General features: G+C 43.6%; 1 protein-coding gene across 4 annotated transcripts in view; it reads right to left on the bottom strand.

The window, feature by feature from the left end:
• The window catches only part of ptpn12 (protein tyrosine phosphatase non-receptor type 12), a 38,516-nt gene extending 26,446 nt beyond the window's left edge, over positions 1-12,070 (bottom strand). For 3 of the 4 annotated variants that reach the window (XM_035648093.2, XM_035648087.2, XM_035648102.2), the window contains exon 1: positions 11,396-12,070. In XM_035648093.2, the coding sequence (XP_035503986.2) occupies positions 11,396-11,497 (102 nt within the window). In that variant the 5' untranslated portion in view covers positions 11,498-12,070. Of the gene's footprint in view, positions 1-8,147; positions 8,251-11,395 lie in introns of those variants that run through there. The other variant, XM_035648120.2, reaches the window with a different exon arrangement.
• Positions 12,071-15,742: the final 3,672 nt, after the last annotated feature.

The raw sequence follows: 15,742 nt of genomic DNA, 5'->3' as shown, positions 1-15,742 counted from the left end.
CTTGGTAACGAAGCTAATGGGCTCTTTTATTCCTTGTTTGTGTCGCTCATTCACACGCTCCCTTTACACACTACGTCGCTTCGCACTAGCTTCTGTTTTGAAAGCAGGGGAGGGGGGTGTATAGAAAAGGAGAAGGACATATCCTTCCCTCCATCACTGCCACTCAAGTGCATCATCCATCCATTTAATTCTTGTTTTCTACACGACCGTGAGTGGTTGTATCTGTTTTTTCCAAAAATGTCAACATGAGATGGGACGACTGAAAAGGAGAGAGGAGCGGGAACTTAATCTGGACTAAAGATCAGCGTTAAAATGTCAATTATTAATAAGCAACTATTCTCATGAAGAATAATAGTTTCTTCAAGCTGAATAGCCAAATACTCGGTGATGCCAGCTTGTCAAATATGTAGATTAATAACCTAAATTTATTTCGCTTTTGGATGTGTAAGTCTGTGAATACATAACTTGGGCTCTGGGAGATCGTGACGGGCATTTTTCACTTCAGACAGTAAACAAGCACAAGTGATTTGCAGAGGCAGGAGAGGATCTTTGATGGTGAGGCAGCACAGACGTTATTCCTTAGCATGCCTCCTTCAGAGCTTTTGACATTTTACTAACAAAATAAATAATCGTTTAATCGATTGAATCATTTCACAATGAAATAAGTTGGGGGAAAAAATGCCCCATGACAAATATGTTGCTTGTTTTGAATGACAGCTGAAGATATCACTTAATTATAGAATACAGAGAAATACAATTTGAGAAGCTATAGGATTGGTGAATGTTTCGAATTTTTCATTTAAATATGACTTGAACATTTAATTAAAATTGTACTACAAACTAAGGTCTGCAGGTTTTCTGCAATCTGCTGTTTATCTTCATTACTTAATGGTTTAGTGGTTTTATCACAGTTTTCCAGAGTCCACGGTGACATTTTGTGTGGAAAATCAGTCTAAACCCAAGATGATTTTTCCTTTACTGCCATAAGAGCGAATCCTCAGATCTGAGAAACCTGGAAATCAGCAAATGTTTTGAATCTTTGCTTGAAAAACTAATTATACACCATAATGTAAATAAGGGAGAAGAACTATTACTACTACTACTAGAAGAACAAGTCCTCGTGTTGATGAATGTTATGCACTTCTGCAGGTTGAGTTACATTTTTTGCCTCCATCATTTGCACGTTATGTGAAAAGCACAAGGGTGAGAGAGAGAGAACAAAACCTCACAGGAAATGCTGTTCTTCACGTTAAAAGTAAAGCAAGTCATACTCTCGGGGGTTTTCTAGAAAAACCATAGAAGACATAGAAAAAGTTTTCCGTGGTTTTCACACTTTTAAAGATACGATTGCACTGAAACCCCCGACACGTGACTGTTGTGGTCGTATCAGGGAGATGAGTAGAGCTGATAAACCACATTTAAACGCTGTTATGAGTTGGTGTTAACTCTTATATACATTGTGGTATAATGCACGTTTTCAGATACTTCTTATTCTTTTACATACTACTCATATTTTATATATATATTTTTTGTAATTTAAGGTCTGTATATATTTCGATTCTTGGTTGGAGCAACTGTAACGAAACACTATTTCCCCCCGTGGATCAATTAAGTATTTCTGATTCTGATTTGTCAAAGTTTACTTTTTTTCGGACAAACGAGGCTGCACAATTTTTTTGACAAATTCAGTCCAATACGCTGAATATTATATTTCTTATAAAAAGTTCTTCACTCCAGTGCTTTTTGTTCTTTATACTATAGAATAAGCCGTAGAAAGAATTCTCATGTTGGACTCATTTTTTCCACAATTCTACTTCTACTCCCTGTTGTTTCTATTACTTTCTTACTTCCCATCAGTCATAAGAGTAAAACAGCATTACTGAGTCGGCCAGTTTCCTGTGAACGCTCGACTTCCACTTCAACACACACACACACACACACACACACACACACACACACACACACACACACACACACACACACACACACACACACACACACACACACACACACACACACACACACACACACACACACACACACACACACACACACACACACACACACACACACACACACACACACACACACACACACACACAGGGCGTTGCCCCCAAAAGCCAAGTGCCGACTTCACAGATCCCCTTCAGGGCGCAATTGAGTCATGTGCCCTCACAGACACATTTCTTCACAATGACTTGGCTTGGCCTAAAATGACTGGAGGGTGCCAGTTACTGTGCAGATTGAGAGATAAAAAGATTAGAAAGAGAGGATTAAAGGGGAAAAAGGAAGATTAAAAAAATACCAACAGAGAGAGAAAGAAAGAGCCCTACAGAGGTAGACAGAAATGTGTAATTGTTAGTGGGACTAACCTACATTTTCTGTCTCCTGGCTGAATAAGTCAGCATCACAATACTTCCCTGACACACTGAATAATTCACACACACACACATACATAGAGTAACACATTCTCCTTTTGAACGCAGCAGTAAGCACTGATTGGTAGAAAATATGCTCTTCCTGCCGAAGCAGTAGGAAAAAAATTTTTGTTGTGTTTTTTTGCATGTGTGCATGTGTGCGTGCATGTGTGCATGTGTGTGTGTGTGTGTGTGTGTGCACGCGGCCAGGAAGTGAGAGGCTGTACTGACGGTCACCTTCCACGCAGGCAGACACAAACACACACACGAGCTAAAATAGGTCACCCCTTACAATGCTCTCAGAAAAAATCCATCTCCGGCGCTGCGAGCATGTTGGGGAGGAAAAGATGCAATGCCACAGCGCAGAGACTAAAAGGGTCTGAGCGACTCTCGATGAGTCTGTCACTCCACGTCTCACCCACTGACAGTTCAATAAGTTTGACTGACGTTCTCTCTGCCTTTCCTTGTCTATATGAGGCGTTTATGTGCCACATCAGAAAAAAGGGCTGCAAACAGCAAACTTATATTCAGTTATATGGGGTGACTACATCAAATGCTTTCCAGTGCATTATATATAAATGAGGAGACTGAAGAAATGTGGAGTTGTGATTTAAACAGCAGCAGCACTGAAGGAATAGTTTTGACATTTTGGGAAATTTACTTATTCGCTTATTCTTGCTGTGATACAGATGAGAAGATTAACACCTATCTTGTGTCTGTACAATTTATATGTAGGTGGAAGATGAAACAAGATGATCACAAAATGTTGGATAACTCTAATTTGTTGATGAAGGAAAAAAATATATTTCTGAGAACAGGTCACTGTGTCAATGAAACAGTTCAGCTAAGCTAACTAATGGAGCTCAATCAAGAAGGAAATAACAACAAACCACACCCAGACCACCACTAGTATGAGTCAGAGGTCCGGAGTGTGTGTGTGTGTGTGTGCGACATCCTCATTAGCTACAGATCCTCACAATGATTATGTCCAACAATTAGCATCATTTGAAAGGCTGTATACACACACGCAAACATGCACACTCATGCACTGTGCAGCCATTTCCACTTTATGGCTACTGACTAATATCGGTCAGAGGAGAGCTGATAACATGAGTGGATATGAACACACACACACCAACCTCGGGGTGTAACACACAGTCATTCACAGGCACGAACCATCAGGCCTCCCTTTCTCTCCGTCTGTCACTCTTTCAATATCAATTTGAGAGAAAAAACAGGCGACAGAATCGCTGCATGTCTATTTTGTTATGCAAGTCGAAGACCGAGCACTCCGTGATGTTGAAGCAGAACATATTGTTAAAAATAGCAACCTATTAAAGTAAATGTTATACTGTTCATTCACCAAGTGGTAAGCTGCATCGTGAGCATACGTAACCAAATCAAACTTGAGTCTCTGTTTGAGATTGTATCTGCTCATACGGCTTCCTCTGACTGATGAATCAGTGCATTTGTGCTCTCATAATGTCAGAAGACCAAACACAAACGGAAGAGGAAGGATGTAGGAGGGAGGCTTTTTATTTTTAAGATTTTAAATAAAATGGATCAGATATTTAAAAAAAGAAATGTAAAATACATTTCCAGTATATTTAACTATGGTCAAAGCACTTTTACTCAGGGTGTGAGAAGTGACACTGACCCCCCATCAGTTACAGTCGCGCTATTCTGCAGCGGACCACAGTGTGACTTCCTGTAAAGCTAAGAATGACATCATTTTCACTGCATGACCTCCCCTCTCTCTCGTTTCATGATTTGTTTCTCTAAAATACTAAATAACCCCCCCCTAGCTCATTCCTAAAAACAATGACAGCCAGGTATGTTTCTGGAGCCCAAATACACAACCTGAGAAGTTTGACATGATTTGAATTTTACTTAAAACAGTCTCCTGCACTGTCGTACTCAGAAAACAGTTAAAATTCGCTGGTATTTGCCTGGTGGTAATTTCCGTCTCTGGATGTCGGCCTGCAGCAGGAAACACATGTGGACAAACCACATATAATCTGGGACAGGAGCTCATTGTGCGTTTATTGTGTGCTTAGTGTTTGTGTGTGTATTAATCATTTCCCTAAGGAGGGTCAACCTGGTGACCCTCTGCTCACAAGCCCGATTCTAAAACCACTTTCTGTTGTCAAAGTGTGCGTCTCTGTGTTCGTGGAACATTATTGTGCTTGTTTGCCGATATCCCATCTTTTCTTCATTGAGGTACCCAGTGTCCACCTCAAGGACACTTCAGCGGGGCCGATGCTGCTGTCAAGTGTGTGCGTTAATGCACCGGTGATGTGTGGGAGTTGTCGTGGCCAGGATGACTCCCACACGTAACTATTTCCTTTCAACTAAGTCACATATTACACACATATGGGATTACTGCATAGTTTCAAGTGTTTGAGTGTATGTATGGTCTCTCCATCTTGATCAATAATAGTTATATGGCCTTGGATGTGGGTCGTCTAGCTTTTGTCATTTAAAGTCACACACACACACACACACACACACACACACACACACACACACACACACACACACACACACACACACACACACACACACACACACACACACACACACACACACACACACACACACACACACACACACACACACACACACACACACACACACACACACACACACACACACACACACACTAACTCTAGAGCTGAAAACATTGTGTTGTGTCTCTTCTGAGAAACCCCCAGCTTCAGGGCAAAAGGCTGGTTCTAAGCTGTGGGAGGAAGAAGAAGGAGACTTGTGACACCAAAAGAAATTGGGAAGTCATGTTACAGTAAGATAGGGCGAGCTTACAGAGATTGCAACACGCACTCATGAATACAGCAGCCGACCACTGCAGGGTACCTGCCTCGGTCTGCACACACGCAAACAACCTAATAAAGGCACGGAGCCACATTAACACACACCAGGCTTTTTTTTGCCGTGATGGGAGACAGCAGAGAGAAATGTGTGCAGCTTAGTTTAAAAGCAAACAGGACAACACACACACACACACACACACACACACACACACACACACACACACACACACACACACACACACACACACACACACACACACACACACACACACACACACACACACACACACACACACACACACACACACACACACACACACACTTATGATCAAGCAGTTTCATCCGATGAGATCACAACACAGGACAAACAGTGGCACTAATTCCCCTCTTTTCACAAATAGTGAATTGTTTAGACAAATGTTTAGACAAATGTACAGAATCTAGAAGCTACACAACAAACAGAAACCCCCCGGGCTGAGTGGGGTCTGCTGCCTCCACTTCATTCTCAACACAATGACTGACTGATGAGTTTGAAAATGAGAACGCAGCATACCGTACATACCAGGAGCGGTGCAAAAATAACAAGGAACATAATGTGCTCACTTGCAAACAGACAAGGGATAGAATCTTGTTTTAATATGTCAAAAAACCCCACAGAGAATTACTCATAATGGCAAAAGTTTGCGCGATAAAGAAACGTGACATCATCCGGCAATGGCGCCGCCGTTGGACGGCCACACATATGCCAGCATACGAGCGAGCGATCTCATTCCTTAGAGTAGACATCACATCCCTGATCCAATTTCACTGCCTCACCACTGTACGAAACATCACACCACTACCATCACAGGCGCCGACGTTGTGTTAACGCAGGGCAGACATCGGTCCTGAACGCAGCCTTAGTCACTCGGGACTATTTCTGAATTAAGCTCCCTATTCACACAAGTCCACCTTTCTCTTGAAAACACACACTGTGCTGCTGTCTGCCTGTCTCTGTGTGTGTGTGTGTGTGTGTGTGTGTGTGTGTGTGTGTCTGTGTGTCTGTGTGTGTGTGTGTGTGTGTGTGTGTGTGTGTTATGTAACATATGCACGGACACGCAGACGGAGACACACACAACTCGGAAAGGGGAAGGGGAAGCCCCCCGGTGACAGCCAAAACTGCTACTACACACGAGCACAAACCCACAAGAACACACACACACACACACACACACACACACACACACACACACACACACACACACACACACACACACACACACACACACACACACACACACACACACACACACACACACACACACACACACACACACACACACACACACACACACACACACACACACACACACTAGCATGTTTGGCATTGGCACATCCCCTTTTGTTGCCACCCGCCTGTGCTTTTTATGTCTGCCCGAAAGGACACATGTTTGGAGAAGCGCTTTCTTTGATATCCTGTTTGGTCGTCTGGATCTGCTTGTAAAGGTGGGGCAGGAACGAACACACACACACACACTGACCTATGTCTAAACCCTGTCTAGACTACAACGTTGAGTCACAAAAGCAGGTACATGTCCGTTTATGCCAGTGTATTTTCAGAGAAATATTAACAAGTTCACAGATCGCACAGACCTGAGTTTCATTTCATTATCGTTCCATGTGGTTTATTTCCTGCTCCTCCTGAAACAGCTTCTCGTTTTCCAACTTGAAGCACTTCGCAGCCACGTTTTGCTGAACCTGTAAAATTGTTTTCACACCTCAGCAGAGCCACATTAAAAAGTGCCTCCTCCCACCTTATACAGTATGCAGCCTGTGATATCCAGGGGCATCTGTTCATATGCAAACATCTGGTTGTGCGCCACACGAGGGAACCCGGCACACGGGAAGACACCAAATCACGCCGCTTTTTTAAATTTGTTATCCGCCTTGTGTAGGATAACGGGGCATTTCCTGTGTTCTGTAATGCTACTATCACACTGCCAGGCCTCGGTGGTCTGGCGGGGACAACCCTGAAAAAAAAATGTGCACAACAGTGTGGGGCCTTTTGGGTAAACGTTTCCTGTAATAGCACGTTTCTTTCAGACTGTGGCCTACTAGTTACAGAAGGTTTCCCATAACACAGAGGTCACAAGCTCAATCCCCGAAGCTTTTATGTGCTAAGCTCTACACTCCCACCACCACCACACCCACCGTCCTCAAAGAACGACTGCCACCTTGATATGTAGAATATATATATATATATATGCGCGTGTGGCACCTCTCTCTGCTCAGATGAAAGACTTTGTCGAGCGCTGAACCTTTCTCTGCCCCACAGGAATTGACAGTGCAAAATGCACGTCCCCAAGACAGCGGGGCCGTGAGAGCTCTGCTCTGGGAAGCTCGTTTCACAAAGCCAGATTTGTGAGTCAGCATCTATAGCTCAGGACGAGCTCGGTCACACCAGAGGAAGACCAGGCAGCGCTTCACAATGAGTTTGCATAATTTTATAATGAATCAGGGGGGCGTCGCTCACTGCAGTGGAGTAAAACCAGGCGGAGCTTTTGCATCTGGTGCCACTCGAGATGAACTGGTGGCCGTCACTAGAAAGAAGGAAGAAGCTCCTCCTCCATATATTTAATCCAATTCTGCATGTTACCTCTGTAGCTTTTGAAACAGAGACAATGCCATATTTTGCCGTTTATACCATTATGACAGTTAAGTGTGAAAGTAGACTCAACTACTCTACTGGCTTCTTTGACCTCCTTTGCTCTAGTTTTGTGCTTATATTTAGTTTCCATTTAATTACTCAATCATAATCAACATGTCCCGCAAATTCTTCACTGGATGTGTACATAGTGCAGCATTTGCAACTGTGTGTATTTGTTAGTAAAAACAAAAAAAAAGGATAAAAGAAAACTCTTACTCTGGCTCTCTTACATAAGCGCACTAATAGCTGGTTTGGAGAGTCGTGGGTTGACAGAGCCGGTTGATAACCACCCTCGTGACATGAGTACGATTGCCGTTGTTCCGATTTTGTGGAAGCGGCCACTGCACAGATTCCCCAATTTTGCAGAACCTGCGTCACCAGACAGACTCAACAGTACTTATTTTGCCTTTCATCTCCCTTTATCTCTTGAAGCCATCACCATCATCACCATCATCACCACCATCATCAGAGCAGATGGGTTTCAAATGATCACACGCTGAGCTTTTTTACCGGTGACACACTGAACAATACAATTCCTGAAGCGTCAATCTTTTAAACAATTACTGACATTTGGAACCGCCAACATGCGAAGCATAAAACACCCACACACCGATTTTACTGAAAGCCATAAGGTCACTAAACCGTTTTTTGGCGACTGAATACCAGAAAAACTCACCCCGTCACATTTGGTGATAAAAACAATTTCTATCAAACGGCTGAAAAAGAGAACCCTGAACCAAGTAGACTGTATAATCTCTGACTTGCTACACCACCAGAGCACTGTAATTATCCCTACAAAACACTTTCTATATATAAACAACAATAGGCAGTCAAAGTGGGTGTTATGTCAGGGCGTTCTGGTGACTCAGTGTGCAGGCGAGCTCACCCCCTTGCTCTTGTGCCATTGCGCGTTTGACTCCAGCAATTGAAAGCTTCGCACAAATCTCGAAATTGGCGCGACAGACGAGCCGCAACCATATGCGGCACTGACTTATGTCGGCTGATGCGGCTCAATTGTGCTTTCTCGACTACAATCAAGGTGCATCTGCTGAATATTTTACATGACACTCTACATCCAAAAGCAGATGTTGCCAGCTGTGAGGCAAATCTGGCCCCGAGACCCATTTACCCACGTAAACGTAAAGTTGACAATAGGCAAGTCTTGCGTGCACAAAAATAATGTGATTACTGTGGATAACCAAATTATGGAAATAGTTGAGATCGAAGCACTTACATGGCCCAAAAATTTAAATTCATGTGAGCTGTTTGATGGTCAATTTACTGACTTGAGGGAACAATGTAAAAAAAAATTAAAAAGAATCTTTGTATTTATTGCCTCTAACTGAACCTGAACAGATATCACAAGACAAAACAAGGCATGACGAGATAGTCAGCGGTGTGAGAAAAGGGTTGAAAAGTAGCAACAAAAGGCTGGAGGGATGTTTTGTTGGGAAAACTTATAATGAAACAATATTTTCTACGTCAACAAGAAGATTTAGGATCCAATCGCTTCGCCTATGGTTCCTCCCAGCAGCAGAGGGCTGTGGTGGCAGTGGGCAGTTGGACAAGGCGTGGATGTATGTGAAGGTTTCACTGAGAAGTACGGCGCTGCTAAAACAAGAAGCCACACGAGTCTACTCTTCAGGGTTAAGATGAAGCAGCAAGAAGAAGCAAATAAAAACGAGTTTAAAGAATTTAAAGAATCTTTAAATGTAGCGCTCATACTAGATTCCGTCTTAAGCCTATTATATAACATTTTTATCTATGATCACATGCCTTATGAAGTTAATAACCTTTAAGTAAGCCAGCAGCAGACTAGACCTAGCTCCTCTTGGTGTTCTTTTGCGCAACATCCACTAAACCCCCTCTGCTTTCTGAAAGACGCTCCAGGGACAGGACGGGCCAGGTCATCAGCACACATTTTTAGGCACATACTTTAGAGTTCTGCCCATTTCAGGGTGTGTGTTTTGTACCCAACCCGTCAGTTTCTGTGGCTTTTACCCAAAGTGTACCAGAGAGTTGATAAAGCTCCACTTTTAAAGCCAGGAAAAAATGTTATGAAATGGCCCAAGAAAGAATGTTGCAAGCTCCAGCAAGCAGCTTACATGAAGTAAGGAAGTAAGGGCAAAGAGGCAGTGTGTGTGTGTGTGTGTGCGCGCGCGCGTGTGTATAGGAAAAGCGAGAAAAATTTTAAATGTTGTGCCTCTGATTAGCCTCTTTTCCAAACAATCACAGAGCAATACAATAAAATATATCAAAACGTGTCACTTCCGTGAGACATAATGTATATTTACATGTACAACCCCAAGCGTAACCTGCTGCCACACCCAGTCAAACTGCGACTTAATGAACTTATTAATTTAAAATGGCGGCAGATGCATGTCATAAATGTGTGTGTCTGTGTATGTGTGTGTGTCGCTCAGTTGGCACAGCAATTCCTAACATATCCCCATAAACTAAAATGACACGCGTGCCATCCCTTTGGTGTCTATTTCAGCTATTGCACAAGCCCGGGAGAGGTTCCTATTTTGAGTTGCAACACAATAATATCCAGTGATGCAGCGAAGGCCAACACTCCGGCCGCGGCTCAGCGGTTATTATAATTTATAATATTGTTACTTTGACAAACAAATGCATACAGAAATGATGCTACATTCTTTAGGAGTTTATACTATTCAACATTCACGCGCAACGCAACAACCCTGCACTAAATCTGACTTTCATCAGGGTTGGGACGGTTCCGTGCATACTGTTTTAATTTCAACTTTGCAGTTTGCGCTGTGGGAGAGGTGTTTCTAATATTTACTTCAGACTAAACTGCGTCCTGACTGCGGCCGAGACAATAATAAGAGACAAAGGTATTGGTTTGACTATCTTCAACGTGGATCTATCCTCCACTGCGGCCAACACATTTGCGTACACAGCCACGATTCCTTGCACAGAGATTGCTAACCGCACACCACAATCAAACCACAGGAATATTGCTGGCACGACGCTGAGCAGAACACATCTATAGAACTCAGCCCAGGTTGCTCAACGGGTGTTCCCTGGGGATGAGAGAGGACAATGAGTCGGAGCACTGTCTCCTCACAGTCAGTCATGGTGAACAGACACAACAACACCACACAGTGATCATAAGCTCGTGGATGGGGGGGAATGGGGGGTGGGGGGGGGGGGTCACAGGGAATGTGCCTCGTTCTGTTGTCTGTCTCTTTTAATATCCTCCTAAGAAGCAGGAGCCGGTGGTGTGGCCGAGGCTCGACAGACAATGCTAGGCCGCCATGTGAAGCCTGCCAATGGGAGGAAGAGGAAGAGGGCAGTGTGTCCGCCCCTGCCTCGCCTCCCGGGAGGGGGGGGGGGGGTCTGTGTGGGGGGGGTCTGTGTGGGGGGGTGGAGGTCTGTCCGTCTGACAGACATGTGCAGTGTTAGACAGGTGAGGTGAGGTGCTGTGTATCTGGACCCACCATGAAGTCGTTGCCGAAGTTGTCCTCTCCCCTCTCCTCGTCCCCCTCGCTCATGGCCTTCACCCCCTGGATGAACTTTCTCAGGATGCCGGCTTGGTCCATCCTTCAGTCCTGCTGGGACGTGTCCCGTGGCCTTTTTCTCCTCAAAAATTAAAAAATTAAAACAAAAACGAAAACAAAAAACACACACACACACACACACACACACTCCCACTAGAAAAGCAAAGGGAGGAGAAAACGTCCAAAAAAAAAGAAAAGAAAAGAAACAAAAGAAACAGGAGGGGGAGAGGAAGGAGGAGGGAGGGGGGATAAATAAAGATAAATAGCCTTCACGGATCCCCCCAGGGAGTCATCGTCGGCTCACAACGCAACACCTTCTTGTTGTCTTTTTTACTATCGCCCCATGTCGCTCGTCCCGCTCCGTCTTCCTCCTGGCGGTTAGTCCCACAGGAAAGCAGCGGCGGCCCCGGTGTTTCTGCCCGACGACGAAACTCCACCGCCGCGGCGCCACGGACGCTGCGGACCAACTCTTCCGTGAGTTCCGAAAAAGAAAGAAAAGAGGACTAAAGCCCCCCAGCGCTGGTCGGTCCGTGTCCACCCCTCCCTGTCGACCTCGGCTGCCACATTCACACACTGCTGCTCGTTACTCGCCACTGAGGAACATCCGGACTGGGCCCAGCCAACGGACAACGCGGCCCTCCTCTTCCAGCGTAGGGCTGCAATGCGATTGGACGGCCGACACCTGGAATCAGAAGCTCATTGGCCAGCGTGGACGTCGCTCCGCACTAAAGCCTGCTCTGATTGGACAGAAAGTCTGCCTGTTGTTTTGACGCAGTCTACTGTCGTTGATGGTATTATACAGTATAATATTAGTTAAATGTCTTTTTTTTATCAAATAATTAATGGTCCTATACAACTGTACATGATTATTATTATTTTTTTAAATTTCTATGTGTTTTTATTTTACTTTTTTGAGAATTATGAAATATTATGTATATAATTCATTATCCCTGTGTTCTCTATTGTGTTGTGTGCATGGCTGGACTAACCTCCCTGAGGGGCCCTGGGGCAAAATTTTGTTGTTGGTCCCCTGTTGACCCTAAAATGCCAGTTTCATTCATTCAACAGACAACCAGCACACTTAAATTAATGAGTAATTTTATTTTATTTAAATTAAATTCTGAAGTTCTGTGACAAAAGAAAAAGTACGTTCCTTTAATAGGTGGGTTGGAGCTCTGTTTAATTAAACCTGACGTCTTTGTGGTATGCTATTTTGTCGAGAAGCAATGAATCTACTTCAAATCTAAACCTATCCCTATAGCCAAATGGTTCATGTCTAACCTCACAATCATTTATTCAAAATAGATATTTACACAAGAACAAAGGTGGACATCATATTCACATTTTACTTCAGTAAAAGTAATTGTTAAAATAACTGAAATACTCAATTACAAGGGTACAACTTCACAACTTCAGGATGACAGTGTGTATATATCTGTGCAGAGGCAACAGGAGAAAACAGATTAATCACTTCCTGAGTGAAACACGAGCGAATAGCTCTGTCATGCAGCCACACACACCGTCGTAACTGCATTTAAATCTTGAGTTTACACACGCACACGCGCGCGCGCGCGCACACACACACACACACACACACACACACACACACACACACACACACACACACACACACACACAGACAGACAGACAGACAGACAGACAGATAGACAGATAGATAGATATGAGAGGCAGATTAAAGGAAGCACAGAGTGAAGAAGCAGCTGACAGCAAGAGGTTATTGGGTCAGATATATAATCTGGATTAAGATATTACCAGAAATAGAAACAACATCTCCACTAATGGTCACAGGGGAAGGTAAGTAAATCTCTTTTGTGCCTGCATTGTGTGTGTTCAGTTAATATGCTGTGTCACGCACTTGCTTTTGCAATGGCAATGACAATAAAACTGAGGGAGCAAAACTGGATCCTGGATCCGAGTAGTTGGGGGGGGACGGGAACGCAGCAGGCTCTTATGCATGATTAATTTTCTCCCAGTAAAACAAACACACACACACACACACACGCACACACACGAGGGCCATCGAGTCATTTTATTTCCCATTTAGTTCTACCACTGATGACAAACAAAACCATCTATTCAGGCTGAGAGGAAGAAGGAGAGGGGACACTGTCGCTGAGCCAACAAGCCTTTCACACAAACAAACTGCGTTTCTGTTGCTCTTGTCTTTGAGCTTATTGGCTCGTTATCCAACTAAAAATATTTCACGTCTGATCTTTCTGTGTTTCTGGTTTGTTCCCGGTTACCAGACATTAGGGACACAAGCAGGTGACATATGCACGTTTGAAAACAAGAATCTTCGATCCTTTCTCTCTGGCAGTTGAAATTTACCTCCCTTGACTCTCTCAACTGATGCAAACAAAAGTGAGATTTGAATCAACACAAAGGAGGCTGCAACCAACAATTATCTTCACTATCCATTAATCAGATTATCAATTTTCCACTGATTGACTAACTGATTAGTTGACTTACCATCGCAGCTCTGTTGCACATTAAATTTGTGTTTCTGTATCAGTTTGAACTAAACACTGAATTCATTTAATTCATGTTTTTAACATAAATCCTTTTTTTTTTACACTTTTCTTTTGGTTTATTTCTTCATCTATTGTTAAACTCATTAGGTTTTATTTTTCATCAGAAGCATGCCGAACAAATATATTGATTAGAAATGAAAATTACTGTCTCTAGTTTGATCTTTTTCTGCTGTGTCTACATGCAGTTGTGCAGCTGAATCGTTGTGTGTGTCCGTGTATTTGGTGAGATTTGTCTCTTCCTTCCACAGTTCAGTGGAAACAGGTCAAGCAGACTGAAGAGATGAACTCACCACGCAGTACTCTAATGCACTCTAATGTTTTATGTTTGCATGGGGAATAATATTTTAAGAGAGACCTTGTGGCCCCCCCTCTCTGTCACTTCCTTTTCTCAGCACTGGCTCTGGTTTCTCTGTACTGTATCTGACCCTGACCTCTGACCTCTTTGTGGAGAAGGGGGGTGGGAGTCAGCTGAACATGAACACGACAAGCATCAGTTACATATTATATTAATATCATTTTCATTCCCTTTTCCTCCCTTAACCAATTTTCTCTGCCCATCCTACTTTACTCTCACTTCCATCTTATCTATACAATATATTTTACTTTACCCTCTCTGCCTCCCTCCTTTTTTCTCACACCCTCATTCCCTGCCAGTCTCCTTACTTTTCTCCCCCTCTTACTCCCCCTCTTTTCTCTTTCTATCGTTCTCTTTCTGGAATGTGCTGTTCAGAAGCAGCTGAGAGGAGGAATGTTGCTGTAACAAGCCCGTACACATAGGGAGGGAGGCTCCAAGCACACACACACACACACACACACGCACACACACACACACACGCACACACACACACACACACACACACGCACGCACGCACGCACACACACACACACACACACACACACACACACACACACACACACACACACACACACACACACACACACACACACACACACACACACACACACACACACTGTGTGTACTTTGTGTTCTTTGATTATTCTTTCTCTCAACTTCTGTTTTTTACACGTGTGTCCGTGGCAATGGCAGAGCACGAAGCTGCAGGTTTGAGAATATAGCAGAACGAATATACTCACTGAAAATATTCACTGTATCTGGAGACACACACACACACACACACACACACACACAGAGAAGAGAGAGAGAACGTGAGCCTGCCTGTTGCAGTAATGAAGTCGGTTGCAAATGTCTTCCCTCAGGGCAGGGAACTGACTCAATGGCATGTTGCACAACCCGGCCATGCCACTATACGCTCGGGTCTTTGTCATCAACAGATCTCTGCCAAACTGATCACGCAGGAGATTTTTCAGTCAACGCGCAGAATGAGGGAATATCTTTTGGAAGAATGTTTGTTATCCGTCCTGAATAGTTTCAGAGTCTCTGAGAGTTTATGTTGTCATGCACACACGCTTTTGTGTTGGTTTTTCCTTTTAATGTGTCTCCGATCTGTACCTGGAACTGGCTGGTGGAAAAAAATACAGAAGGAAAGGACAAGTGGAATCTGGCAAATGTTTTAGTATGGAGGCCCAGAAAAGTGTAAATGCAATTTCTAATATCAAAACTCAGTGAAGTAGAAGTATGCAGTATCACAAAATGGAAATACTCAGTAAAGTAAAGCACAAGTTCCTCGAAACTGGGATGGTACTTGTGTAAACACACAAGCATCTCGAGGTAGCGACTCAATCGATTCAAGTGGAATTGCTCTTGGCAATGGGG

This window comes from Scophthalmus maximus, chromosome 12, assembly GCF_022379125.1.
Source record: "Scophthalmus maximus strain ysfricsl-2021 chromosome 12, ASM2237912v1, whole genome shotgun sequence".
In the NCBI taxonomy this organism is placed as follows: Eukaryota; Metazoa; Chordata; class Actinopteri; order Pleuronectiformes; family Scophthalmidae; genus Scophthalmus; species Scophthalmus maximus.
Note: the sequence above shows the minus strand (reverse complement) of the source record. Positions and strands in the feature narration are given on the sequence as shown.